The sequence below is a fragment of the Neofelis nebulosa genome, chromosome 13, assembly GCF_028018385.1.
Source record: "Neofelis nebulosa isolate mNeoNeb1 chromosome 13, mNeoNeb1.pri, whole genome shotgun sequence".
Lineage (NCBI taxonomy): Eukaryota > Metazoa > Chordata > Mammalia > Carnivora > Felidae > Neofelis > Neofelis nebulosa.
This window is the reverse complement of record NC_080794.1, coordinates 62,869,832-62,896,495: the sequence shown is the minus strand read 5'-3', so window position 1 is coordinate 62,896,495 and position 26,664 is coordinate 62,869,832. Positions and strand designations below refer to the sequence as shown.

Below are 26,664 nucleotides of genomic sequence, written 5' to 3'. Positions count from 1 at the left end.
GCAAAGCTTCTGGAAAAAAGCAGGCAATACAAAGGTTGGCTGGTGTTGCACAGAGATTTCTTGGCTTGTGTTCATTACTTTGAATGGAAAATTCATTTTGAGATTTGTCGTATTATCCAGTGAACAGAGGCTGAGGTATTGTTTTCTTCTGTAATACCAAGGGAATGGATTCTTCCTTCCACCATTTATTGAACACTTACTAAGTGCAAAAAACTGGGGGATACTATATAGAGTATGATCTCTAGCCCAAAGAAGCTTACCATCTACACGGGGTGTGGCAGATGTGCAATGACAACAATAGCTAACATTTAGGGAGTACTTCCTATATGCAGCCAAACACTTTATATGTATTAACTCATATAATTCCCACAACAACCCTGAGGACAATACTATTATCTCCACTTTACAGAGCAGGAACAGAGAGGTTAAGTAACTTGCCTAAACCTGCCCAAGTCAGTAAATGACAGTCAGAATCTAAACCTATGTGGTCTGGCTCTAGAGCTCGGTTCTTAACTAGGGCATTTTCTGAAATGGTAATATTGTCAACAAGGTACAGAAGCACAGGAAATGAGAGACGGATTTTGACCAGAATGAGGATTAAGTAAAGTCTTCATGAAGGAGGCATTTACTTTGGGTCTTGAAGATCACCAGGTGAAGACGGGAGGTGGGGAGGTACAGCCCGACTAAAAGAAGAGGCAGTTGGGGTACCAGCCAGCTGCTGACAGCGGGATCTGGTTGAGTGCGTGCGTGGGAGGAAAGCTGGAGAGGGACGCTGTGCCCAGATCCTGAAGGACCTTGAAGACCAGGCCTCCTCTGTAAGGAAAGGGGAGCAAAAACCTCAAAAAAGAGCTGCGAAGGGAATTCCTGGTCACTCCTCCACTTTTAGCAGGCTGTCCCTTGCTTGACACTCAGGCAGGAGGCCCACCCACATTTCCCTCAGGGGGAACAGCCGACCTGGAAGGTCAAGGTCGCCCGCGAGGGCTCCGGAGCTGCACGTCCTGGCCAAGGACTCTCGTTCCCGAGCGCAGACGCCGGGGATTTGGCTGCCAGCCGCGGTCAGGTACGTGAACGCTGTCGGGCCTGGCAGCGAGAACGCCTGCTTCATGGGGAAGGCCGGTCCTCCGGGACTCTCGCCGGCCTCCTAGCTCCTCTCTTGGCCCTCGAAGGTCACGGAGGCGACTTCCAGCGCACCCGGGCTGCTCGGCTCCTCCCCTCAGCACCTGAGACCCAAGGAATATCGTCCTCAACCATAGGAGTCCGCTCTGCCAATCAATCCTAGCCCCCGCCCCCATCTTAGCTGGCGTGCAGTGCATTGGTTGCATCATCGCTGGCCTCCGATAAGATTCTTTTCTTGGATTGGCTAATAGCATACCCTCCCTCCCGTCCCTGCTGCGTCAGAAGCTCGCGATTGGTTCACCGCGTTGCCAAGTTCTGGACGCAGCTAGGCCATTGGAGGCCGCGGGCCCGCCCCCGCCGGCTGGGTGAAGGTGAAAGTCTCCAGTCGCCCGGGCTAGACCGGACCGGTGGCTCTGGACGTAGACTGGAAACTCTCTGTTCTCTCCAGTTCTTCTGCAATGGCGCCTCCTTCTGTGTTCGCCGAGGTTCCGCAGGCGCAGCCCGTCCTTGTCTTTAAGCTCACTGCCGATTTCCGGGAGGATCCGGACCCCCGCAAGGTCAACCTGGGAGTGGGAGGTAAAGATGCTGTGCTTAGGGAGTAGGAGCATCCTGGGGAGTGGAGCGGACCTAATCCGCGCCGCGGGGAGTGGGACAGGCTGAGGCCCAGCATGGCCTCAGAGGGGAGCCCCGGAGAGAAGGCAAGATCTGCGAAGCTTTTTCAACCTGCCCGTTTTACAGATGAGCATATGGAGTCTCTGGGAAAAGGAGATGTGCCCAAGGTCCACAGTACAGGTCTAGCAGCCAGGACACAAACCCAGTTTTTACGATTCCTCATTCTATGTTCTTTATACCGCATCCTTTCTCCTGTTAGTAAATGGGACGCCCAGAGATTGGAAGGAGAGGGAGGAAGCTAGGAAGCCTGATAGGCTCGAAGTTCTGGCTGCTGGGGAATGGATGAGGGAGAACTCTAAGCCTTAGGGAGCTCTGGTCTGGGTCAATAAATATTTGAGTGACTACCAGGTAACAATCAGTACTTTACCAAGCCTTGTGGGGGCGAGGAGAGGAGACTGAGGGTTGGTTTTGGCCTCAAGGATGTTAAAGTCAAGATGTGATATAATAGAAATTTAGAATACTTCTGAGACAGGTTAATGCTGCCTGGGAGGATCTGGGAAGAATATTCTGGCCTTCACAGATGTGGTAGGAATGGGTAGAGATGGTGGGAAGGAGTGGAAAGAGTGTGGAGGTAGGAGCTCGCTTTTCCCACATTCTTGTCCTCATTTCTTGTTTGTATTTCTTGGACCTTTGACAGCTCAGAACATGGGCCTCGTTTTCCCTTCTGCAAGAAAAGGGTTTAGACCAGAGTGCCTTAGAATAACTCCAACCTTTGGTGAATTTGTTGTTTCTGTCACTGTCATTTGAACGTTTGAAGCCCCACAGACACTCGACCACATACAGAGGCCAGCCACGTTGAAGAAAATGAGTATGATGTTCTGTGCTAAGGAACACACTTAGCGGACTAGAAATTTTGGAAAGAGAAAATCAAGGGTGGCGAGAAGGAGGTTCAGAATCAGGCTTCCCACAGTGAGTGTACATAGGACCTGTTAAAAAAAAGTCTTTACCAAGGAGCATGGGAGAGGAGTGAGAAAAAAGCCATTAAAAAGTATGATTTGTTGAAGCTAGGTAATGGGTAAATGGAACATCCATCATTTTATTCTTGCAACTTCTGTATATGTTTGAAATTTCCCGTAATAAAGCATTTTTTAAAAAGTAAATAGTATGTAGTTTAACTCATGGAGAGAAAGCGATGTTTTCAACAGGCAGCTGAGTGGAAGAAATATTGAAAGAATGCCTTGAATTGAATTGGAATCGGGCAGTATTCAAGCTCTTAATTTAAATCCAATTTAAAGCCTCCAAGTACTTATTTAGGGCCAGATATATATACGTTGATGTTGATTTAAATACATCTTTTAAAATTTTTTGACTCAGTTACCTTTAAACTATCTTACAGAATTTTTGTGAGAGTTAAATACATTTAAAGTACTTAGAATAGTGGCTGGCAAATAAGTAGGAGTTATGTAAGTATTAGTCGTTTTGGCATTTCTGTTACTTTTGTTACTATTATTGTTTTGGCAGCTCTTAGGTTGCATAGAAGATGTTGAATAAATTTTTCAGCTTAAGAACTGCAAAATGAAATCATTTCTGACATCCCTTAAGAAATAAACTGCTCATGCAGAGAAAAAGTGCCCTGCCAGCCCAGGCCAGAAATGATTGGCTCAGAAGTATGGTTTGTAGTTCAGGTGGTCACGTCACCCGTGACAGTGCCTTTTTCGTGGTTTCCAGGAACCCAGGAACTTTACCTCCTTACCATGAACAAATGATTTATGCATTTAATCTTTTTTAAAAGTTTATTTATTTATTTTTGAGAGAGAGCGAGAGAGCGTGCTCAAGTTGGGGAGGGGCAGAGACACGGGGAGAGAGAGAGAATCCCAAGCAGGCTCTGCACTGTCAGAGCAGAGCCTGATGTGGGGCTCAAACTCTTGATCAAGAGTCTGAAGCTTAACCGACTGAGCCACCCAGGCGCCCCTGCATTTAATGCTTACAACGACTCTGAGGGTTGTTTCAGACATAAGGAAGTTGAAGCTGAGATGGATGAAGCAGTTTGCCCCAAGTCATATGGCCATTGGTAAGGGAACTGTCCTCTATTTTGGGTCCTTCAGATGGTCCAGAGGCTGCCAGTGCACTGTAGTGGCAGGTGCTTTGCATACAGGTCAGCCCTGCAGTTTAGTGACGTGACCTTGGGAAGGCTAGTTAAACATCCTAGGACTCAGTCTGTTAAATGAGGAGCAGGATGGAATGACCTCTCTCTAAAATTGTACTCTAAGATTCACTAACATATTATATGTAAGATAATGATGTTACTGGCCTCATCAGTTGACTGAGGATGAAATGAATAATTATGTATGAAATGTGATATATAAGTGAAAAGTGTGATATAAATATTATTTTTCTTTTTATGATCACCTTGACCAGTTTTTGTTGTTGTTGTTTTGTTTTTTTGTGTGGATGGCAGGGGCTCAGGTGAGGGTCTCCTTCATCTTTTGTATGTCCTGTCTGTAGTTATACACATCACCAAGTATATCTTTTGTGAAGGAAATGTAATTAATCACTGACTTTGGGGAAGGTACTTCCCCCCCCCCCCCCGCCATGTTATGATAAAGCTCAGTGGGAATTAACCAGCTCAAGTTCTAGTGATGTTGGATGTGTTTAAAATAAACTACAACTATAATTTTACTACCTAGTTCCTACTTGCTGATAGTTTCTCCAGAGATATTCTTCTTGCTGTTTCCATAATTTCCTTTTAGTTAAAGCAGAGCATCACATGTAAGTATGATATGCTCTGAGTTGATCATTTTAGTGCTTGTCAAAGTTTCAGACAAGTGGCTTTAAGGGCACAAGAGACACAGGTCCATCCCAATGTAGCTGAAGCAAGACATTTCTTCATAGGCTTCATTCAGTCTGTTTATCACATAAACTTAGATTTCTTTTGTTCCAGATAAACTGCTCTTATTTTAAGGTCTGTTGCTGTTTTTAATGTGGATTTCTAGCATCTTCACATAAAACAGTTGGATAGATGTGCTGTATTAGGTGTTTCTGAGTACTCGCTGGCCCTCTTCCCAGGAGCCTAGATGGAGAAGGGCTTTAAGAGGTGTGCATATGTGCCCGGGCTCTTGGGTAGCGGTGGGTGAGGGAAGTGGTGATGTTCAGAGGAGAGGAGGGGGGCGGTCTGATCATTGCATTCTCCATGTTCTTCCTTTCTTCTGGAAAGCAGCACTGTTGCACTGCCCTGAAACTTGGGTGCCTCCTCTAAAAGAGGGGTGCCTGGGGCTGGGAAGCCTGCTGGCAAAGGCCCCTCACACAGTGCTCTGGGGCCTGCTTGCTTCGGGCTTTCCCTAGACATCTCTTGTCCTTAAAAAAAGTACATGGATCCATGAGCGTAATATAGTATGACAGCCTAGCTCTTACAATTCTTTGATCTTGGGCAAATTATTCAACTTTTCTGGTCTCAGTTTCTAGATCATAATATCTATTTTGTGAGTTGTTTATAGGAATTAAACAGGGGTTAAAAAAAAAAAAGGTGAAGCATTTAGGACAGTGCCTTGTGTGTACTAAGCATTCAGTAAGTCCTTGTTATTACTGTGGCTCAGGTACCGTCGATGTCTATTAATTGTGAAGTCTTTCTTTCTATCCAGAACCTCTTCCCTGAATGCCAGACCCATACTTAATACAGTTTGCTAGACACACCAAATTCAGCATGTTTGGAACACAACTGGTCATTTTTACCTTCCCTTCAATCTTTTCTTTTTTTTTTCTGCTTATGTTTTATATTTTGGTTGACCCTCCCTGCCCCCCATCACCACCAGTCTTTATCCAGACTAGAGAGACTTTTGAGTCATTTGCCATCCTTCCCTTGAACCCATGTCAGTTTATTTGGTCACTGGGTTCTGTATTATCTATCTATCTCATAAATCTTACGACTGTCTCCTCTTTTCTTTATCCTTGCCATCACTACCTTAATTCAAGATGTCATTTTTCCCTTTCTGGATTATTGCAGTAGCCTCCTGATTTAACTGCCTGTGTTCTCCTTTCCAGTTTATTTTCTACAGTGTCACTCAAAAGATCCTTGATGTACAGCTGTCAACATCACCCTGTTTAAATGCTTCCAGTGGCTTCCCCATTGAAACGACGTTCCTTAGGAGAGACTCAGAAGAGACTCCAAAGACTTTTTTAGCCCCTCCTTGCTATTCCTCCTTGGATCTTAATGTTCGAGCCATGAAAATGCACGTCCTCAGAAACCTTAGGTCTCCAGGCCTCTTGGACCCTGCACAGGTGTTCCCGCAGTCTGGTGAAGGGGAGCAAAATTTGCCACACTGAAGTATGGCTTAAGATGGTTATTTTTTTTTTTTTAATTTTTTTTTTTTTTTTTTTTTTTAACATTTATTTATTTTTGAGACAGAGAGAGACAGAGCATGAACGAGGGAGGGTCAGAGAGAGGGAGACACAGGATCTGAAACAGGCTCCAGGCTCCGAGCAGTCAGCCCAGAGCCCGACGCGGGGCTCGAACTCACGGACCGTGAGATCGTGACCTGAGCCGAAGTCGGCCGCTCAACCGACTGAGCCACCCAGGCGCCCCATTAAGATGGTTATTTTTAAGAAACTGCAGATAGAGGAGAAGCTCTGAAAACCATGTAGAAGTTGCCCTTTAGTAAGAGACATTTATAGGGGAAATATCCATTTGTAAGAGTGCCTCTCAGATGACTCTAAATATCTAGAAACTTACCAGTGGAGAGGACTGGGCTTAAGTCTACGTAACAATCTTACTCTTGTTCACTGTGCTTTTACTGATCATCTCCCATAACTGACTCCCCACCCTTTTTGTCTCTAGCTGAAGGTGATATTTAATGTGATGGCTTTGGCCATTTTGAGGAGTTACTCAGTTGATATACAGGGAAAACTGAGTAACTCCCATGTATACAGGAGGTACAGGTTATTAAACTTTTTTCTCCTGTTAACCTGTCTTTTTTTTTTTTTTAATTTTGTTTTCAACGTTTTTTATTTATTTTTGGGACAGAGAGAGACAGAGCATGAACGGGGGAGGGGCAGAGACAGAGGGAGACACAGAATCGGAAACAGGCTCCAGGCTCCGAGCCATCAGCCCAGAGCCTGACGCGGGGCTCGAACTCACGGACCGCGAGATCGTGACCTGGCTGAAGTCGGACGCTTAACCGACTGCGCCACCCAGGCGCCCCTTTTTTAAAAAATTTTTTTTTCAACGTTTTTTATTTATTTTTGTTAACCTGTCTTATGTCAATTAGACCAGCCAAAGAACCTAAAAGGGTGGAAGGGAAAACTTTTCTGCCTCTACACTGGAATGCCCTTTCCTTGTCTACCTTTTAAACTTGTATTCGACTTTCAGACTTCATTCTCTGTGAAATCTTTCCTGACTCCTTACAGGAGAATTAAGGGCTCCTTGTTCTGTTTCCTCGAGGGCAAATAGTATCCTACCTATTTCTGTGTAGCTACCTGTAGCCAGTGCCTTGTTCTTGGTAGATTCAGTAATGAGTAATGAATGAGTGAATGAAAGAATGAGTGAGAAACTCCTGGCTCCAACAAGTAGGAATAAAAATCCCCTGGAAAGCAGGAATCATAGTTGTTAATCATGTTTGACTTCATTGCTCTAATCACAAGAGCAGTCTGCTGTTCTGCTTCATTAGGACAGTTAGGCAAGGCATTGGAAATAAATCTGGAACTGAACCTGGGAGAAACTGGGTGGTGAAGAAGGGAGGGGAGGTATCAGTTGGCTAGTTTCTCTTTTGTCCCAATATAGATGCCTCCGTGCCTCCAGTCATGTACAGGATTTTTTAGAGTAGTACAGAATATGCAGTATGGGTAAGAACAGCAGTACCGCAACTTTTCATCTTCCTATTTTATTTATTTATTTATTTAACTGTTATTTTTTAAAGGATTTTATTTTTAAGTAATCTCTACACTCAACATGGGGCTTGAACTCACAACTCTGAGATCAAGAATCACATGCTCCACTGACTGAGCCAGCCAGGCACCCCCCCCCCCCATTTTATTTATAATATGTGGTTTACAAATAACATTATTATCATAAATGTAATATATATGGCCTAATTATGTAATAGATATATAGCATCCCAACACAGATGTGAAGCATAATAGAACTAGTTTTTCTATGAATACCCACACTCTTGTACATCTAAATAGCATCCCCTCTGTGTGCGTAGTCAAAGATGTGTTTGCTGTTGCTACAAGTATCATTTCCAGCAATCAGATTTTCTTTCAAAGGACAAAGATTTGGCACCAATTGAGGATATTCAAAATAATGAGATTTCTCTAATTCCAAAAGAAGAATTCCAAGAATAAGATGGACAGTGGTAGCATTGTGATTATAGATAGCGTGATTCCCTTCAGGGACAACTCTTAACTTAAAAGTGGTTATTTTGACATCTCTTTAAAAAACCAGGGGCACCTGGGTGGCTCAGTGGTTAAGCGTCTGACTTTGGTTCAGATCATAATCTCACTGTTCATGAGTTCGAGCCCCACATTGGGCTCTGTGCTGACAGCTCAGAGCCTGGAGCCTGCTTCGGATTCTGTGTCTCCCTCTCTCTCTGCCACTCCCCCATTCATGCTCTGTCTCTCTCTCTCTTCCAAAAATAAATAAACATTAAAAAAAAATTAAAAAACCAGACCACCTGGGTGCCTCGGTCAGTTAAGCATCAGACTCTTGATTTCGGCTCAGGTCATGATCTCACCATTTGTAAGATTGAACCCATTGCTGGGCTTTGTGCTGAGAGCATGGAGCTTGCTTGGGATTCTCTCTTCCTCTCTGTCTCTCTGCCCCTACCCCGCTCGTGCTCACTCGAACTCTTTCTCTCTCTCCCTCTCAAAATAAATAAACATTTAAAAAAAGGAATTAAAAAAAACCCAGACCAAATCCCACCTGATAAAAATAGTCTTTTTAACTTGTTTGGTGGGAATTTAGTGGGTCAGAGGATAGTACATGAGCATTGTGACAGTGTTACAGCCTCCTATCCAGAGACTATTGGTTGGTTAGTGGCTGTGTCAGTCTGAGCTCTGTCTTCATTCTTATTACCAGTTTGACGTGCTTATCAGATCTGCAAATGACACATTCCTAGAGGGTAGAGTTAGTTGATAGAAGACCAACCCCAAATCAAAATGATCTTATAAAGTCTTGACTTATTTGTTGTATAGCTTTTGACCTGTAATTTTACATCTAGAAACATTTTTCTAAGGAAACACTCATGAACATGTGTGAAGACACAAGAACATTTATCACAGTACTTATAATATCAAATAATCAAAAGCAACACAAATATTTAATAAATCAATCATGGAAAGGAATGTTGTCTAGCCATTGTGTTACAAATTGTGTTGTAAATGGATCATAAATATGAAAAATGCCCAATTGCATTTATAATAAGAGAAATGCAAATTAAAACTACTCTGAGGTACCATTTGTATCCTTACACTGGCAAAAATTTACTCTGGTGGAGGCTGTGTTAACTGATAAAAATCCCTGTGGAGGTTAGTTTGGGTATATCTGTCAAAACTACAGATACACATACTTCTTATCCACTTCTTCCATTTTCAACCTGCATCCTACAGATATATTTGCATACATGTATGATGACATATGTATGAGGTTGTTCATTGAAGTACTGTTTTGTAATAGCCAAAGATTGGAAACAACTCAAATGTCCATCAGCAAGACGCTGGCAAAACAAATTATGGGACATTCATCAGTTATGCAGCTGTAAAAAAGAACAAAGACATTTTGTGTACAAACAGAAAAAGAAAAGATCTTTAAGTAGAAAAAGCAAGGAACAAAACAGTGTATAGTATGTTGTATGTTACCTTTTCTATAACAAGAGGGAACATAAGCTGTACTTGCTTGCAGTTTTATAGGGAAATTCTGGAAGGATACAAAAGAATGCAGCTGTTATTTATTGGGGGGGGTGAGGAGTTGGAACTAGGTAGATGGAGGATAAGGATGGGTTGGAGACATGTGAATATATTACCTATTATAAGAATAGTTAATGACAGTGAAAATACTCATATTTGTTAAGTGGAAAAAAGCATGTTGAAAATTTTATATACAGTGTGATGCATGTTTTATAAAAGAATATACTAATGTAAAATAAAGCTTAAGAGGGTTGTACACCAAAATGTCCATACTCTATCTCTGAGTGCCAGGATTATATATTAATCATAATGTTTATCATTTGCTTTCTGGGTTTTTAGAAAATTTCTACAGTCAACATGTATTGTTCAGTAAATAATATCAATAACCTTTCTAAAAAGTGATTTAAAAAAAAAGTCAGGGATTAATGTTGGACAGAAATGAGCAAGATAAAACAATCAGAATTACTCTGAATATTTCAGTTTAAGGGTGCCTGGGTGGCTCCAGGCTAAACCAGTTGGTTTAGTGTCCAACTCTTGATTTTGGCTCAGGTCACGATCTCATGGTTGTGCGATTGAGCACCATGTAGGGGTCTGTGCTGAGCGTGGAGCCTGCTTGAGATTCTCTCTCTCTCTCTCTCTCTCTCTCTCTGTCTCTCTCTGTCTCTCTCTGTCTCTCTCTCTCTGCCCCTCCCCCCTCAAAATAAATAAAATAAACATTTAAAAAAATAAAATAAAATTTTCAGTTCCAAAATCACTTCCAAAGTGTGGGTCTGTTGGAGACATAAACATTCCAGCAAAGTCAAATGACCCCTGTCAGGAATCTGCGCAGATTGTTGGCTTGGGTGCAAGCCACAGCAGCTGCCCTCTAAAGCTATAATCCTAAGATAATCATACGTTAGTAGTGGGGAAAAAGTCAGCGATAGGATAACTGGACTAAAAATACTTTTAGTGTAGAGGTGCTTAGAAATTTGCTGTAGGCAAGACTGTAAATATTATGAAATAGATACATTTAGATCAATAAACGTGTGAAACATGAAGTAGGAGGGGCAGTGAAAATGGCCAGTGCGGGCGGAGAGAGGACAAAAACGTGTGCAAATATCAAATAGGTTGTTGAGTGATTGTGTAACCATTTGCTGGAATCTTCAGCCCCGGGGCATTTGCTTGCCACTTGTCCCGTTTCTGTTCTTACAGGACAAGAGGAGGAGGTGGGCCTTCTGCCATGCCCCTCTCCACATTTTATGTTAGAAGGTGCAGCATTCGTGCCCCTCTCCACATTTTATGTTAGAAGGTGCAGCATTCGTGCCCCTCTCCACATTTTATGTTAGAAGGTGCAGCATTCGTGTGAAGTAGCACCTTGCACTTTCTGGAAATCTCTTGGGGAGATGCAGAAGGAGGGAGATTCGGGGCCCATGGCTATACAGACCTCAGTGCGCCAGTCGTATCGACACAGCATCTGTATGGTGTAGCTTAGTGTGCAGAGTGCTTTCACGTGCACTCTTTCTCTCAGGCTCTCTGACGCCCCAGTTGTGTTTCAGCATTCTGTCTTTTAGAGGTCATGCGTTTAAGGGCTCTAACTTCCATAAGGGTAGGAACTATGTCTGTCCTGCCTGCCCAGCATATAGTCCAGTGGCTGGCCCAAAGCAGGCAGGCAGTCAGCGAATGACCTTTAATTTCCCTCACAGTTCTGTTTGGTTGAAAGATGGTGGAGTGCTCCCTGTTTGCAGGGCTAGCTCTTTCTTGGATGAAACCTGACTCCTCCTCTGTTACTAACTCTTCCCTGTCTTCCAGCTTATCGCACAGATGACTGCCAGCCCTGGGTTTTGCCAGTCGTGAGGAAAGTGGAGCAGAAGATTGCTAACGACAATAGCCTAAACCACGAGTACCTGCCGATCCTGGGCCTGGCGGAGTTCCGGACATGTGCATCCCGCCTTGCCCTTGGGGATAACAGCCCAGCTCTCCAGGAGAAGCGGGTGAGTTTTGGGTGAGGGTGTACAGTTGACCCTTGAACAGTGTCGGGGTTAAGGGTGCTGACTCCATGCCACACTGAGTCGACAATCCTTGTATAACTTTTGACTCCCCCAAAACTTAACAGTCTACTAGAAGCCTTATGGATAACATAAAGTCAATTCATGTATGTTGTATGTATTCTATACTGTATTCTTACAACAAAGTAAGCTAGAGAAAAGAAAATGTTACTAAGAAAATCATAAGGGGGCACCTGGGTGGCTCAGTCAGTTAAGCCTCTGACTTCGGCTAAGGTCACAATCTCACAGTTTGTGAGTTTGAGCCTGGAGTCCGGCTCTGTGCTGACAGTGCAGAGCCTGCTTGGGATTCTCTGTCTCTCTCTGCCCCTCCCCGACTTGCACATGCACTTGTGCTCTCTCTTTCTCTCTCAAAATAAATAAGTAAACTTAAAAAAATCATAAGGAAGAGAAAATGCATTTACAACACGGTACTGTATTTATTTTAAAAAATCCAGGTATATGTGGACCCATGCATTTCAAACCTGTGTCATTAGGGGTAGACCGTATTTTCTTTAGATGCTACGCAGGGGAGAGGAGGTTGAAAACTCAGTTTGGTTAAAAGTGTCAGGTGTTATGTCTGTTGAACTGTCTCCTGACTGGTAGTGCAAGCGGTGTGGCTGTATATCAAGCATGGCTTCTTTGATTGTTTTGTTTTATGCCATAGATGATCAGATTTTAGCTGCTGGGTTTGAAGCAGTCAGGGAATTTAATGAACTGATGAAGCGATCAGGGTCTGGACACAAATCTGCCCCTTTGGCCATGGGCAAGTCATTTACCCCTCTGACCCCGGCATCTCATCTACATGTTACGAAAGACTAGTTTGTGGTTCATGATCCCATTAGGAGCCCTTACATAGAGGGGATCATTTAAGAGGTCTCTGACCCCCTGAAATTTTATGCAGAATTCTGTGTGTACGTGTATTTCTGAGGAGAAGGTTTTAGCTTTTATTGGATTTTTTTTTAAGGTTTTTAAGGAATATCTATGCTATGCCCAATGTGGGGCTTGAACTCACAACCCCCAACATCAAGAGTGGCATGATGGTGGACCAGCTGGCGGACCAGCCGAGCCAGCCAGGCGCCCTTCTTTTATTGGACTTTCAAAAGGAGTCTGTGTCCCCAAAAGTTCAAGAGCCACTAGTCTAGATGCTTTCTGAAGTTCCTGCCAGTTCTAATGTTCTTTAATTCTTCTAGCCTTGACTTCCTCTTCTCCCATTTAAGTGCTTCCTAGTAGGTATTCTGTTTATAGCTGGAGATATATGGAAGAACATATTTGGAAGCAGATATAGCGAAATAGGCTGTATGTGGCTGGAAGTGGTTTGGTAGAGATTCTCGGTGTTGTAGGGACTCAGAGGACAGGGATGGTGGTATGGATGGAATTGGGATGTGAGCTGAACTTTGGGGAATGAGGCCAGGACACTGGCTATACGTTAGCATCACCTAGGGAATTTTACATACATATAGGTGGGCGGACCCCAGTCCAGACCAGTTAAGTCAGAATCTTAGAGGGTACCACCCTTCCCTGCCCTTTCACTCCCTGTCCCACCCACCCCTAACTCCCTTCCCTGCTTGGGCATAGTTTTAAAAGCTCCCCAGCTGATTCCAAAGTACAACCAGGGTTGGGAACCTCAAAGTAGAGAGGAAGGAAAAAGGAAGGGTCCTTTTTTTGGAGTAGAAGGAATGCAGGGACAGAGATAGGAGGTAAGTGGGTCTAGGTTGTAGAGACACCTACCTGATTGGAGCTGGGAACATGTCACATAGATCGGGCAGGCTGATTTGGCACCCTGGGCAGGGGAAATCATCTGAAGGTTTGAACAGAGAAGTTACCCAATCAGAGTGTTTGAAGAAGATAAACCTGGCTGCATGGGGAAGGGCTCAGGTTTTTGCAATAGTCCAGTTAGGTATTGTGCAGTTTAAACCAGCTGCTCTACTGCTCCCCTGGGCCGGTGTTGTAGTGCAGCCTTTGTGCACGGAATGGACCAATTCTTGGAATCATCTGATTTATTCTCCACCTGCAGTTACCCAGTTGCCTCCATATGCAGAATGGCAGGGTGAAAATTGAGGGCTGGACACAGGCACAGTCTTTTGTGTATCAGGTGGCAGGGAGGCTCTGAGTGAACGTCCTGGAACTCAGGTCAGTGATCAGGCAAGTCATGAGGGATTTTGGTGACTGACACTGGAACGTTGAGGAGAGTCCTGATGAAGTTTGAGAGTGGAGGACTTTGGCAGCTGGCGGTTATCTTGTGAGACGCTGTTGATAGATGGATGGAATTCTGTTTTTGACAAAGGGAAACCGAGTTTCTGTGTTGGGGACCTTCTTCCTCTGAGACTGTACATTTCTTGTACACTTAATAACTGTGTCGGGTGGATGCTTGTTTCTCTGCCCAGTGCTCCCGTTTTGATTTCATTCTGTAAGACGTGTGGAACATGGCCCTCCCTCTTTGTCTGGTTCATCCTGTGTTGTGTTTTTGATCAGAGAACAAATTTAGATGGCAGTCCATAAATATTTGAAGGCTTTTTTTTTTTTGAGTGGTGTGGAGGATGGTTTGGGATGCTCTCTTGGCATCTGCATCACCATAGGTACTGGCTGGTTCTGAGCTCTGAGTCTGTCCTTTCTCCCTGGACGTCTTCACCATCCCCAAGTTCAGCCCACTGTTCTCTCATTTGGATTCTTATAATAGCCTCTTGTCTCTAGTCCCTTCCCCATCCTATTACATTCTGCACAGTGCAGCTAGGATGATCTTCCTTAGCAAAAAAAGCTGATAATCATGTCACCTGCTCCCTGCCACACACACACACACACACACACACACACACACACACAAACACACACCCTTCCATTATCTACAGGGCAAATCCAGACTTTGAACTTGGCATGTGGCATATTTCATCCTGTTCTCCAGTGACTCACAGCCCCCCCACACCCCACCCCCCGCCCATTCCCCTTGGGGTCCCTGCCATTCCACAGACCTGTAAGTCCTGCAAGGCCTTGCCAAGGGTCACTTCCATGCTGAGTCCTTAGCTTTCTCGGGCAGAGCTGAGTTATCACAGGACTTTGTTCACAGCTCAGGAATAATCGTACTTATTATGCTTACTATAATGTATAATTTTATAAGTCTGTCTCCCACAAGACCATGACTTCCCTCAGGGCAGGGATGATGGCTTGCTAATTTATCTTGTAAATTTTCAGCATTTAGCTCCCAGTCTGACACATCAGCGATTCTCAGATGTTTGAATTCCCTCATTCATTCAGTCAACAGATGAGTGGTCACTATTAAGGGTGGGCACTGTTCTAGAAGCTGGAGCACAGCGGTGACCAAAAGACCCAAAATATTCTGCCCTGGCTTACTGTTATGTGGGGAGAAGGAACTATAAACATAATAAATAAGAACATGATAGAGTATGTTAAAAGAAAATAAATGTTGTAAAAAGAGAGTAGGAGAGGCACATTAGGAGAGCTGAGGGTGGAGTGGGGGTAGAATTGGTTTTCACTGGGGTGGTCATGATAGAAATAGAAATGGCATTTCAGCCAGAACTTGAAGGAAATGAGGCGTGAATGAGTAAACCAGAAAACAAATAATAATCATGTCTTCCCCTAGATTTTTCTTCTCAAGATTCAATGTTACCAGGTCCATCAGCCATTTTGAGGAGACCTATTTTCTACACTCGTCACTGCCTCTTACTGCTTTCTATTTTCAGACCTTGTACCATATGTCCAGTTTTCATCTCTAGCACTGTAACGTTTCAGCTTTGGGAATTCCCAAGCCACCATCGGTAGGAGGGCTCGTAGGCCATGTGATGCTATCCCAGTTTCTCGCTTTGACTGTCACCTCTAGGAGGCTTAGGCTTTCACTGTGGCTTATCTTGTCACCGTTGTCTTCTTCATCCAGTTTGCCCATCCTTAGCACCCTGTGCCAGAGACCTGTGTGAACTGCTAGCAGTGCCCAGGTTCATGCATCATGGCCTTGGTTGCAAGCAGCTTCTGCTCAGCTTTCCTGCTCCTCATTACATCAGCAAACTGTGATCTTAGGCAAATGTTGTCGAGTCTGGCAGGGATTTCTTCAGGCCATGTAGCTAAATCAAGATCACAGATTACCTACTGGCATCATTCACACCACATGTTACTGGATTTTTCTAGTTCTGGACACCCCAGTTTAGCCGCCAGGGTTGGTCGCCTGTTCGTTTTGAACTTCGCACTTGTTTCCTTCATCCCAAATGTAGGGTTTCCCTGGACTTTAGAACAGTTTGCCAAAATTCAGTTCACAGAATGACCAAATTGATACATTATTGATTTGCCCCCAATTTCTTTCTTTTAATTGCTGATACAGTTTGTGTTTCACTGAAGCCGTCCAGTATTCAGTGTGCTTTTAGGGAATGATAATTTCTTGAGAATTTGATGTCAAGTGTTACATAAAAGGATTAGGTCACGTTAGTGAAGTGGATGTATCTCTTCCGAACATGTTTTCAATCTAATCTACTGGCTTTTTGACTTCTTTTAGTTAATGAATTTGCATCTTGGAGTGGGAGAGAAAGGAAATAAAAAATTACACCTGAGAACATTTTCACTGATGTCCACGTACACCCGTCACATACCCATGATAACTTAAAACCAGGTTCAAGGGAAGCCTTGCTCATCTGTGTAGAAAGTGTCAACATTCCAGAATTGCCTAGGTGTTTGAAATGTGAGGTAATGAATAAAGTTGACATTCCACTTAGCTCATGCCAAGTCCATGAAAAATAAATGCACATATGGCTTAACATCACTGACTAACTGTCTAACTGACTTAGCCACCCAGGCAGCCCGCAAAACCTTTATAAAGTAATGGGAGGGGTCTGGTGCTCAGTGGGGATCACTGTGGAGAACAGAGAAGTTGGTGTGCCCCATCTGACCGGCACTGACCGTTTTCACCCAGTCCACTGCCCTTGCTTTCCTACAGCGCACAACCACGCTCACTTCCCCGTTTGCTTGAACGTCCACTTGGCTTCTGTTTCACATTTCAGACCGTATTCTTTCACAGATGCTCAGACCTCTGAATGCAAATAGAACACTGGGGAATAATAACAAGTGGTGATAATTGGTATCACTGCCTCGTTCCTGGCTCAAAGAGGATTTCTGCTAATGACTCATTGTTCATCAAAAAGCTGACTTATTCATCATGGCTGAATGAATTTTTCCTGTTACTTTCGAGAAGTATCCATTATTTCCTGTTTTACTGAGCATCAAAATCAGGGATGTCTATGATTTTCTTATCTGTCATGAAGATCATTTGGGTTTTCTGTACCTTAGTGGCATGACACATTTTATATCTGTTAACAATCTTGCATTCGTGGGATGACTGTCACTTGAGAAAGGGGGTATTTTTTAGTGTACTGTTGGGTTCATGCTGTTCATTAATGTTTATCTGGAAAGTGAGTATCAGTGTTCATGAATGAGTTTGGTCTCCCTTTTTTCTGTTTTTTTTCCTTTGTTATCTTTTAGCATCAAAGTTTTGTTATTGTTTTAAAAAAGATTTTAGGAGCTTTTCTACTTTGTCTAGGGAGATTTTTTTAACCTTTCTATTGTGGAAAATTCCAAATATTTACATAAATAGATAATGCAGTGTGATGAAAAAACCCCATGTATCCATCACCGAGCTTCAACAATGGTCTGTATTTGGTCAATTTTGTATACCCTCCCACCCCTGTGCCAAAGGTAAGTTATTGTACAGCAAATCCCAGACATCTAAATATATTTTAAAAATTATTTTAAAATTTTGCAAATAATACATGAACATGTTCTCCTTTTTTTAGGAAATCACTTACACATTAGGCCAAACAAAGTCCCCTTGATCACTATTCCCCCCGTCCCAGGCCCCTCCCCAGAGGTTGCCAGTGTTGTTAGATTGCTGTGCCCTTCCTTTTATTTAGATAGATTTTCTCAGGTGATCTTTTTCTTTCTCCTTAATCCTTTAGACACATTGAGCAATTTATGACATTACTCTACTGAGTCATGCCAAAGCCTACTAAGAATTGTGAGAGGGCGGAACGGAAGGCATGTAGGCAGAACAGCAGAAGCAGGGCAGGTGACTAGATCTGAAGCAGGAAGGCCTGGAATCATTTCCAGCTCTGCCTCTCACAGCCGCACAGCCCTTTGGGAGACCCCTTCTCTGCATCAATTTCCTCATGTATGAGTTGGGGATCTATAGCTTACTTCATAGAGTTGTGCAAGGATTGAACAAGAATGTGTGTGAAGGTATTTTGTAAATGGGACAACATAGGACTCTATTATTGCCCATGTGGGGTCATTTTAAGATGCAAGGAAGTTAAGGAAAGTTGTCTTGAGAGGCTGGTAACCGAGCAAAGTGCTTCACTTCCTGTAGCCTCAGTTTCCTCATTTGTAAACATGGGCAAATGTAGTTGTGAGGTTTTGATAAGATAATACATTTAAAGGGCTTAGCACAGAGCAGGCACAAAGTAAGTGCTCCTTGGTACTAATAACAAGTGCTCGTTGTTTCCTAATAATCATCTGACTTCACTATTATCAACCAGTGACCTTGCTTCTCTTTCAGGTGGGAGGTGTCCAGTCTTTGGGGGGGACAGGTGCACTTCGAATCGGAGCTGAGTTCCTAGCACGATGGTACAATGGAACAAACAACAAGGACACGCCCGTCTATGTGTCCTCACCAACCTGGGGTGAGTCCTTTAGCTGTAGCGAGAGGAGAAACAGAGGAGCCCGGGGGGATTACCCTCATGAATGTCACCACTTATGCAGAAGATGTAACCCAGCCTGGATCACCTGACATTTGTGGATGGCTCGAGCAGTGGATTATGGCAGTACATGAGTAACCTGATGCTCCAGTTCAGAATAGCAATACTCATTCTCAGGTTTCTTGGTAGACTTGTGTTTTGGCATATGTTGAAATTTCCCAGAGGAGGTATAAAATGTAGACACAGGAAGTCCCATTGTGGTGTAGGATATAAATTTAGCATGACTGACCAGTTGAACTTGTTCTTGGTTACAATCATTTTTCTAAGTCTTTTTTTTTAATGTTTGTTTATTTTTGAGAGAGAGAGAGAAAAAGTACAAGCAGGTGAGGGGCAGAGAGAAAGGGAGACACAGAATCCAAAGCAGGCTCCAGGCTCTGAGCTATCAGCACAGAGCCCGAGGCGGGGGGCTCGAACCCACGAACTGTGAGATGATGACCTGAGCTAAAGTGGGAGGCTTAAACTGACTGAGCCACCCAGGCGCCCCTCATTCTTCTAAGTCTTAACTCCTTACCTCGATGTTGCCCAGGGAATGTTGAACCTGTGAGGGCCCTGGAAGCTGACTTGTGTGCTTTCCAATTAACCTTCTGTGTTTGTAAACCATTTAACTTTTTACCTCTTTGTTTACAGAGAATCATAATGGTGTATTTTCTGCCGCTGGATTTAAAGACATTCGGTCCTATCACTATTGGGATGCAGCGAAGAGAGGACTTGATCTCCAGGGTTTCCTGAATGATCTGGAGGTGGGCGATTAGATGAAAAGTAAACAGACCCCCATGGTGTCAGGAGGAGCAGGGAAAGGTCTTTGGATCAGTTGATAAGGGAGAGAGTCTGAAACATCCTACCCAAACCAGATGGTGGTTTCTGAGTTAGCACATAAGGAAGAAATATGCTGCCCCTTGCCCAGTGTGCCACTGACTCTGACAGCACCCCCACCATATTCCTGCTAGTGTGGCAGCTGACATAGCTTCCTTCCCCTCAGAATGCCCCCGAGTTCTCCATCTTTGTCCTTCATGCCTGTGCACACAACCCAACTGGGACCGACCCAACTCCGGAGCAGTGGAAGCAGATCGCCGCCGTTATGAAGGTAACTGCCTTTCCAGAGCATCTCTTGAAACATAGTATGTATTACTATTTTATGTATTCAAAAGCAATATCTGTTCACAGAAGAGTTTGGAAAATGGAGAAAAGCCCAAAGAAGAAGATAAATATTAACTGTAAATCCTATTGCCCAAAGAAAGCCATTGTTAATATGTTACACATGTAAATATATTTATTTCACAAAGATGGGGTCATTTTCTTTATGCTGTTTTGTAACATACTTTGTCTTTCATCTGGATTCCTTTACGTGCCATGGAATGTTTTATAGCGCCATTTTCCATGCATGGCTACGTGCCATTAGGGATTGATTAAATCAATTCACGGACATTTAGATCTCAGGTTTCTTGTTCTGAACAGTTGTGTATAAGACTCCTTGTTATTATTTCTTTGGGATGACTTTCTAGATTGGAATTTCTATCTCAAAGGGTATATATTCTTCATTAATGTGTTTAAAGAATACTCATTGAGAAACTGCTACGCAGCAGGCATCTGGAGGATATAATAGTGAGCACAGCAGAGACCATCTCTGCTCTCAAAGAGCATACAGCCTGTTTGGGCAGACAGCCAAATACTGTGGGACAGCAGTGTTGATGGGGTTATGTAGAGGCACGTAGCCCAGACTTTGGGGTGTGTGTGTGTGTGTGTGTGTGTGTGTGTGTGTGTGGAGGGCAGTAGTGGCAGAAGAAGCCATGTTGAGACTTGAAGGATGAGGACAGGTGGGGGCTGGCAGGGAAGGAATGTTCCCTACAGAGGGAGGAGTGTGGTCAAAGCCCAAGGTAGAAGTCATGGCCCATTTAAGGAACTGAGAATAAGTCTCAGTACAGCAAGAGTTCTAAGGGGTTGCAAGTGAGTTAAAGGTAAATGGGGGCAAGATCCTGTGCTGAGCCATTGGACTTTATTTGGAGGGCAGTGGGGAGCCACTGGAGAACATTTATGTCATGCTGTGTTGTGAGCAGATTTGCGTTGTCTTCAGGCTACATAGCAGGGAGTGGATCCAAGGGAGGCAAGGTTAGTCAGGCTGAGAGAGCAGTTAGGAGGCTGTTGTCATGATCCAGATGGGAGCTGTTGGGGATCTGAATGAAGTCAGTGGCAGGGGCAGACCTGAAAGGATTCTCAAGCCCCCAGGAGATGGGGGTGATGGGAATCGGGATGTGATTGGATGTGAGGGATGAGCTGCTGGGGTAGGAGTGGAGGATGCACCCTGGCCTCTGGTGTGGACAATTGGGGGCATAGAAGTGGTGTCCTCTCAGACAATAAGCATAGTAGAAGGGGCAAATTCAGTTGTGGGGAGTTCTTTGAGGAGGTTGGAGGGGTGAGAGTAGGGACTACACGGTCTGCTTTGTCTTCAGTGCCCAGTAGATGAGGGCTGGGGTTGTCAGGGACCCCTGGGGAGACCAAGCTGACTAAGCTTATCACACCAGGAATTCTGAGGAAAGAATCCTCCACCAACATGGGACACTACGTCCACGCCTCACAAATAAGCCCTGTTTGGCAAAGCAGCATCATGATACTCTAGGAGAGTGTACTTTAAAAGAGTAAGGTTCACTGAAATTGTTAGACTTATTGTTAGCTTGATAGTCTAGAATATCCAACTGCATACTGGTATTTAGCTGAACAGAGGAACAGGTGTAAGTGGCGGTTGAATGCAGAAAGGGGAGAGATAGGAGAAATGGGTAGTGTTAGAAATTTTGTGCAGGCACCAGCTGGGGAAGGAAGGCTGGTGTCTGAGGTTGTTTCCAGAAGGATCTCCTGGCCTGACTCACTTTCCTTCCTCACAGCGCCGGTTTCTGTTCCCCTTCTTTGACTCAGCCTATCAGGGCTTTGCATCTGGAGACCTTGAGAAAGACGCCTGGGCTGTTCGCTATTTTGTGTCTGAAGGATTTGAGCTCTTCTGTGCTCAGTCCTTTTCCAAGAACTTCGGGCTCTACAGTGAGTGCTCTCCTGAGTTACAGCCCTGTCCCGCCCCACCCCACCCCATCACAGCTCCCAAGCTGACTCTCATCCCTCCCTTTAGATGAGCGAGTGGGCAATCTGACCGTGGTTGCAAAAGAACCTGACAGCATCCTGCGGGTCCTTTCCCAGATGGAGAAGATAGTGCGAATTACTTGGTCCAATCCCCCTGCTCAGGGAGCGCGAATCGTGGCCTGTACCCTCTCTAACCCTGAGCTCTTTAAAGAATGGTAAGGGGCGCAAAGCCTGATGGGTGAGTTGTGGGAACATAGGACAGTAATTGTCCCATCACATTTAACTGGCTCTTCCTTTTATTTTGGCAGAGGCAGGACAAAATTACTTTGAACTCTTTGAGTCGCAGATATTTCTGTAGAATAAGGCTGGCACCTGCTCACATGAGCGTAATACAACACACGTGAATAACACAGAACCAGGAACATAGGAGGAAGCACTCAGTGAATGGGGCGTTTTCTCCATTCTCCCACCACCCAGGCTTCCCCCCTAAAAGTTGGGAAACACAGGAAGGAATTCCTGATAGTCTAGAATATCCAACTGCAAGTTAGTGGGACAACTTGGGGACTCTTCATTCGTATCTAGTTTGCATATATTTTGCCTTATTTTGAAACAATTTTTATGTGGTAGCTATCTACAGTCTACTTAATTAGGCCTGATAAAATACATTAGCCTGTCTGGGTCAGTCCCTAGGTGAATTCTGGGTTAAAACATGAGTGGTATCACAGCCAGTATACCCACGACTAGTGCTAAACTCCCATCAGAAGCTCAGTTATTTCCTTCTGCCTGGTAAGTCTCTCTGTGGTCTTTATCTGTGGGTTTATCTACCCATCTAGGCCTCCACGTACTGTCATAGCCAGGTCGTGATCTCATCTGCAGTTTATAGATTAAATTATATTTTTTAAACTTATGTGTTTCTGTGTGCCATCTGTCTTGTCTGGACTGATATTTATACTGCTGTCCACTCAGGACAGGTAATGTGAAGACAATGGCTGACCGGATTCTGACCATGAGATCTGAACTCAGGACACGCTTAGAAGCCCTCAAGACTCCAGGAACCTGGAACCACATCACTGAGCAAATTGGAATGTTCAGCTTCACCGGCTTGAACCGTAAGTGTCCACCCAGCTACCTGGAATGCTCCCTCCTCTCAGTGTTGGGTTTGGCCCCTTTACCTGTTTGGTCAGCCATAAAACTGTGGGCCAGAACAAGTTAGGTTTTCTCAGTGTGTCCCACTCATCTGTAGAGCCATAACTAAGTTAGTTTCATTTTTGTGGACTGGGAAGTAACAGGATTTATAGCTTGGAGACTTGCTTTATGAAAGGTCTCTCATAAATGCTTGGGTACCTTCTGGTTTTTCTTTAATCCTAAGTATAAATATCATACATGATTATTCAGGGACCTGATTTCTTAACAAGTCTTTCCTAGTCTCCAAGCATTGCCCTCAAAAAAGAGGTTACAAAGTTCTCTCTCCATTTCACAAATAAGAACTTGGGTTGGTAGCTGGAGTTGAGAGCCGATTGGAAGTCTAGCGGGCAGCCGTGTGTGATCTTGGTCAGCGGTCGGTAGGGCCTATCAGCCATTGGCTGTCCCTTCTGATGATAGAGGATTCATTCATTTAATGTGTGATTACGGAACCCCTGCCAGCCAAGCCACGGGTCATATGGTACAGATGTGGCTGCCCACTGTGTGTGGAGCTTGTGTCTGAGTGGCTCTGGGGACAGTTGTATGCCTGACTTGGGTAGCGAGTGGAACATCAGAGGTGCTAGGAAGCACTGTAAACCAGGGCCTTCAGAGTGCCTGTGTGAAATGGGCTCAGAAAAAGCCAAAGGAAATATAAACAAGAAAGATGGTACTGTATATGGTAGACCCCCGGAAATACTTTGCGGGAGAATGAGACTACGCAAAAAGTAAAGGGATGTCTTAGTTCGCCATAGGTGTCCTCCTGATTCTGGAATGGGGCATTAGTTCACTTAGTAAAATTATCCTTTGCAATTTTAAAAAATATTGGTATAATGGAAGTGGTATTTAGTAGCAGTATTCTAAAGGCTCAGAAGGTGGGTGTGTCTCCCCATAAGATGTATAGATTACCCCACTCTCCAGGGTAGGAAATTTGTTTTGTTATGAATTAGAAAACAGTGAGAATAGATGGGTGCTCATAACACGTAAGTCATATTTTTAGCACTTGGCACTACTTACTCTGTTTAAAAACATTTTTTTCCCCTCCCAACATTTTATTAAGGAAAACTTTTAAAACAGAACAGTTGGAGGAATTGTGACAGTGAACCACATATACCACCACCTGGGTTCTACAGGGCTCATGCCACAGTGCCTCCTTTATGATATTCTGTCCATCAGAACAGGGGATTGCAGCCTGCCATTTGTGGTGTACTCTAGGAGATCTCTGAAGCCCCTGAAATGATATTTTAAACATTGTGTATGTGTGTATTGGCTTTTTTCTAGGGAAAGAGTTCATAACTTTAGTTTCTCAGTTATGATGCTTCCTTTCCTGACAAAAGTGGAGAGGTTTCATCTTTATTTAAAAAAAAGAAAACAGGGTTGGGGTGCCTGGCTGGCTCAGTTGGTCGAGTGTGCACCTCTTTTAAGTTTTTTTTTTTTTTAATGTTTATTTATTTTTGAAGGAGAGAGAGAGACAGAGTGTGAGCAGGGGAGGGGCAGACACAGAATCTGAAGCAGGCTCCAGGCTCTGAGCTATCAGCAGAGAGCCTGATGTGGGGCTCGAACTCACGAACCGTGAGATCATGACTTGAACTGAAGTCAGATGCCCAACTGACTGAGCCACTCAGGTGCCCCAAGAGAGTGCAACTCTTGATCTTGGGGTTGTGAGTTTAAGCCCAACATTGAATGTAGAGATTACTCAAAAATAAAATCTTATAAATAGACAAACAAAAAACCCAAGGTTGGAGCCCTATAACTACATCTTTACAGGTGGTGGTGTGCCTGTGGCTCTGTGGGTGGTTGAGGTTAGTCTTTATCTCCTTGGGTGACTGTAATTCACACAGTCAAAGCTGGTCAAGGCTACTTCTTTTTTTTTTTTTTTAACGTTTATTCTTGAGAGAGACAGAGTACGAGTGGGGAAGGGGCAGAGAACGGGAGACACTGAATCTGAACCAGGCTCCAGGCTCTGAGCTGTCAGCACAGAGCCCAACGCAGGGCTCGAACCCACAAACCGTGAGATCATGACCCGAGCTGAAATCAGACACTTAACTGACCAGGCGCCCCTGGTCAAGGCTACTTCTGAAGGTCACTTTGTTTGCAGGGGTCCAGAGTAGCACTGACTACAGGGTCCAGATTTTCCATTTCCATACAGAGGCAACTCAGCGTCCTGGCTAAGAGCTCAGACTCGGGAGTTACATGGCCTGCCTTAACATCCCAGCTCTACCACTGACTAGCTATATGACCTTGGGAAAGTCTTTTAACTTCCCTGTGTACCACCTATACAATGGGAATGATAAGGTTATCAAGATTGACTGAGTTAATATAAGGTGCTTAGAATACTGCCTGGCACATAGTGTTTGCTCCTGTGATTATTATGATTTTATCACTATCTTCATTGGGGCTGCTATAACAGAATAGCATAGGCTATTTATTTATTTCTCACAGTGCTGGAGGCCAGGCAGCTTGAGATCGGGACGCCAGCATGGTCAGTTATGGTGGGGGCTCTCTTCCTAGTTTGCAGATGGCTGCCTTCTTGCTGTGTGGGGCTGAAGGGAAGAGAGAGAGTGTGCATGCATGCTTGCACCAGCTTGTCTCTTCTAAGGGCATACCTGCCAACACAGGGACTCTACCCTCATGGCATCATCCAAACCTCATTATCTGACAGAGGCCCCAGCTCCTAATTCTATCACATTAGGGGTTAGGGTTTCAACATATGAGTTTTGGAGGGACATGAATATTCAGTCCATAACAATTATCCCATTCCCTCAAATTAATGGTGCTAATTAAGGGTGCTATTTATTTAGGGAAAAATCAAATAAAATTGTCTCTTGGCTTTGCAATGAACCAGAAATCTCTAGAGATTGTGGCATAAGGGAAGAATAGGCCGTTCCTTCCTATTTCCTACACAAGCATTTCTACAAATGCGGGAAAGCCCTCCTGTGTGTTTGAACAGGGGACCTGAGAAGTGCCAGATCACAAGCGTCTTACCAGTTTTTCAGCCTGTTGGTTCATGCACACAGCATTTGCCCAGTCCCTCTAGCACGGGGTCTGTACAATGTGCTGTGAAAAGGAAATGTTAAAGGGAGTTAGCTGCTGTGTGCTGGGGTACAGGTTAAGGAAGAAGAAGCACTTCATACCAGCATTTCATATCAATGGGATGTTCTTAAGTCTGAGGGTTGTTTTAATAGGTTGTTCTGGTGAATGTAACACGCAAGCTTCGGTCGGGAGGTAGTCCCAGGTGAAAATTCCTATCAGGAGGAGCTGTATTAAACTTCCTGGGGGTTAGAAAGTTAGCTAATAAGTGGTTTCCAGAATCAATTCAGCATACTTCCCTGTTTTAATTGGACAAAATAGCTCCTTTTATTTTGCTTCTCTGTGTTGGGGGAAAGAAGGAAACCTGAAACTGTTGTGGAATCTTTGACCCTCAATGGCTGAGAGGGTTCCTACTACTCTCATTATATCTCTTCTGGTTTTCAACAGCCAAGCAGGTTGAATATCTGGTTAACGAAAAGCACATCTATCTGCTGCCAAGTGGTCGGATCAACATGTGTGGCTTAACTACTAAAAATCTAGATTATGTGGCCACCTCCATTCATGAAGCAGTCACCAAAATCCAGTGAAGAAACACCTCCCAACCAGCACCACCAAAGCAGTCCTGTCACGTGTGTTCCCTGCCTGTGCAAGCCTAGCTGTACGTGTCATGGATAGAGACTACAGAGGGCTGGAAGGCTGCTCTGGTGAGGCAGCCCCACGTGAAGAGAATGTCCCTTGTAAAGAAATGGGGGCCAGGGATTAGAGCCCCTTAGGATGCCAGAGCATATTAAGGTTTTAATTTACGAAGAATAAAAAGGTACTTTGATCATGACACGTAGATATCTTGCCCCCTCACTAGAAGCCAGAATGTTGCCTCTGTTGCTCATGTGCTTCTGTGTATCACTTGACTCTGCACAAAGTCTTGTCCCAAAGATCAAGTTGTCTGAAGAGCCAGCTGTGATTGTGAGTGTTGGCTGTGTCATTAAAACTCGTCATCTCTA

The 26,664-nt window shown here is 44.2% G+C and overlaps 1 protein-coding gene across 1 annotated transcript; it reads left to right on the top strand.

The window, feature by feature from the left end:
• The first annotated feature begins 1,470 nt into the window (after nucleotides 1-1,470).
• GOT1 (glutamic-oxaloacetic transaminase 1) lies at nucleotides 1,471-26,664 on the top strand. Its single transcript, XM_058697430.1, has 9 exons — nucleotides 1,471-1,692; nucleotides 11,413-11,594; nucleotides 18,193-18,316; nucleotides 19,019-19,131; nucleotides 19,371-19,475; nucleotides 21,268-21,418; nucleotides 21,504-21,669; nucleotides 22,421-22,563; nucleotides 26,111-26,664. Exons 1-9 carry the CDS (start codon nucleotides 1,575-1,577, stop codon nucleotides 26,248-26,250), a joined length of 1,242 nt encoding a protein of 413 aa, XP_058553413.1. The 5' UTR covers nucleotides 1,471-1,574; the 3' UTR covers nucleotides 26,251-26,664.

What these genes read in the sequence shown, in the direction of transcription:
- GOT1 (XM_058697430.1), top strand. Translation starts at nt 1,575, where the DNA reads ATGGCGCCTCCTTCTGTGTTCGCCGAGGTTCCGCAGGCGCAGCCCGTC. An exon ending in CAGCTCTCCAGGAGAAGCGG is followed by an intron (nt 11,595 to 18,192) that starts GTGAGTTTTGGG and finishes CTTCTCTTTCAG; the next exon opens with GTGGGAGGTGTCCAGTCTTT. An exon ending in CAAGAACTTCGGGCTCTACA is followed by an intron (nt 21,419 to 21,503) that starts GTGAGTGCTCTC and finishes CCCTCCCTTTAG; the next exon opens with ATGAGCGAGTGGGCAATCTG.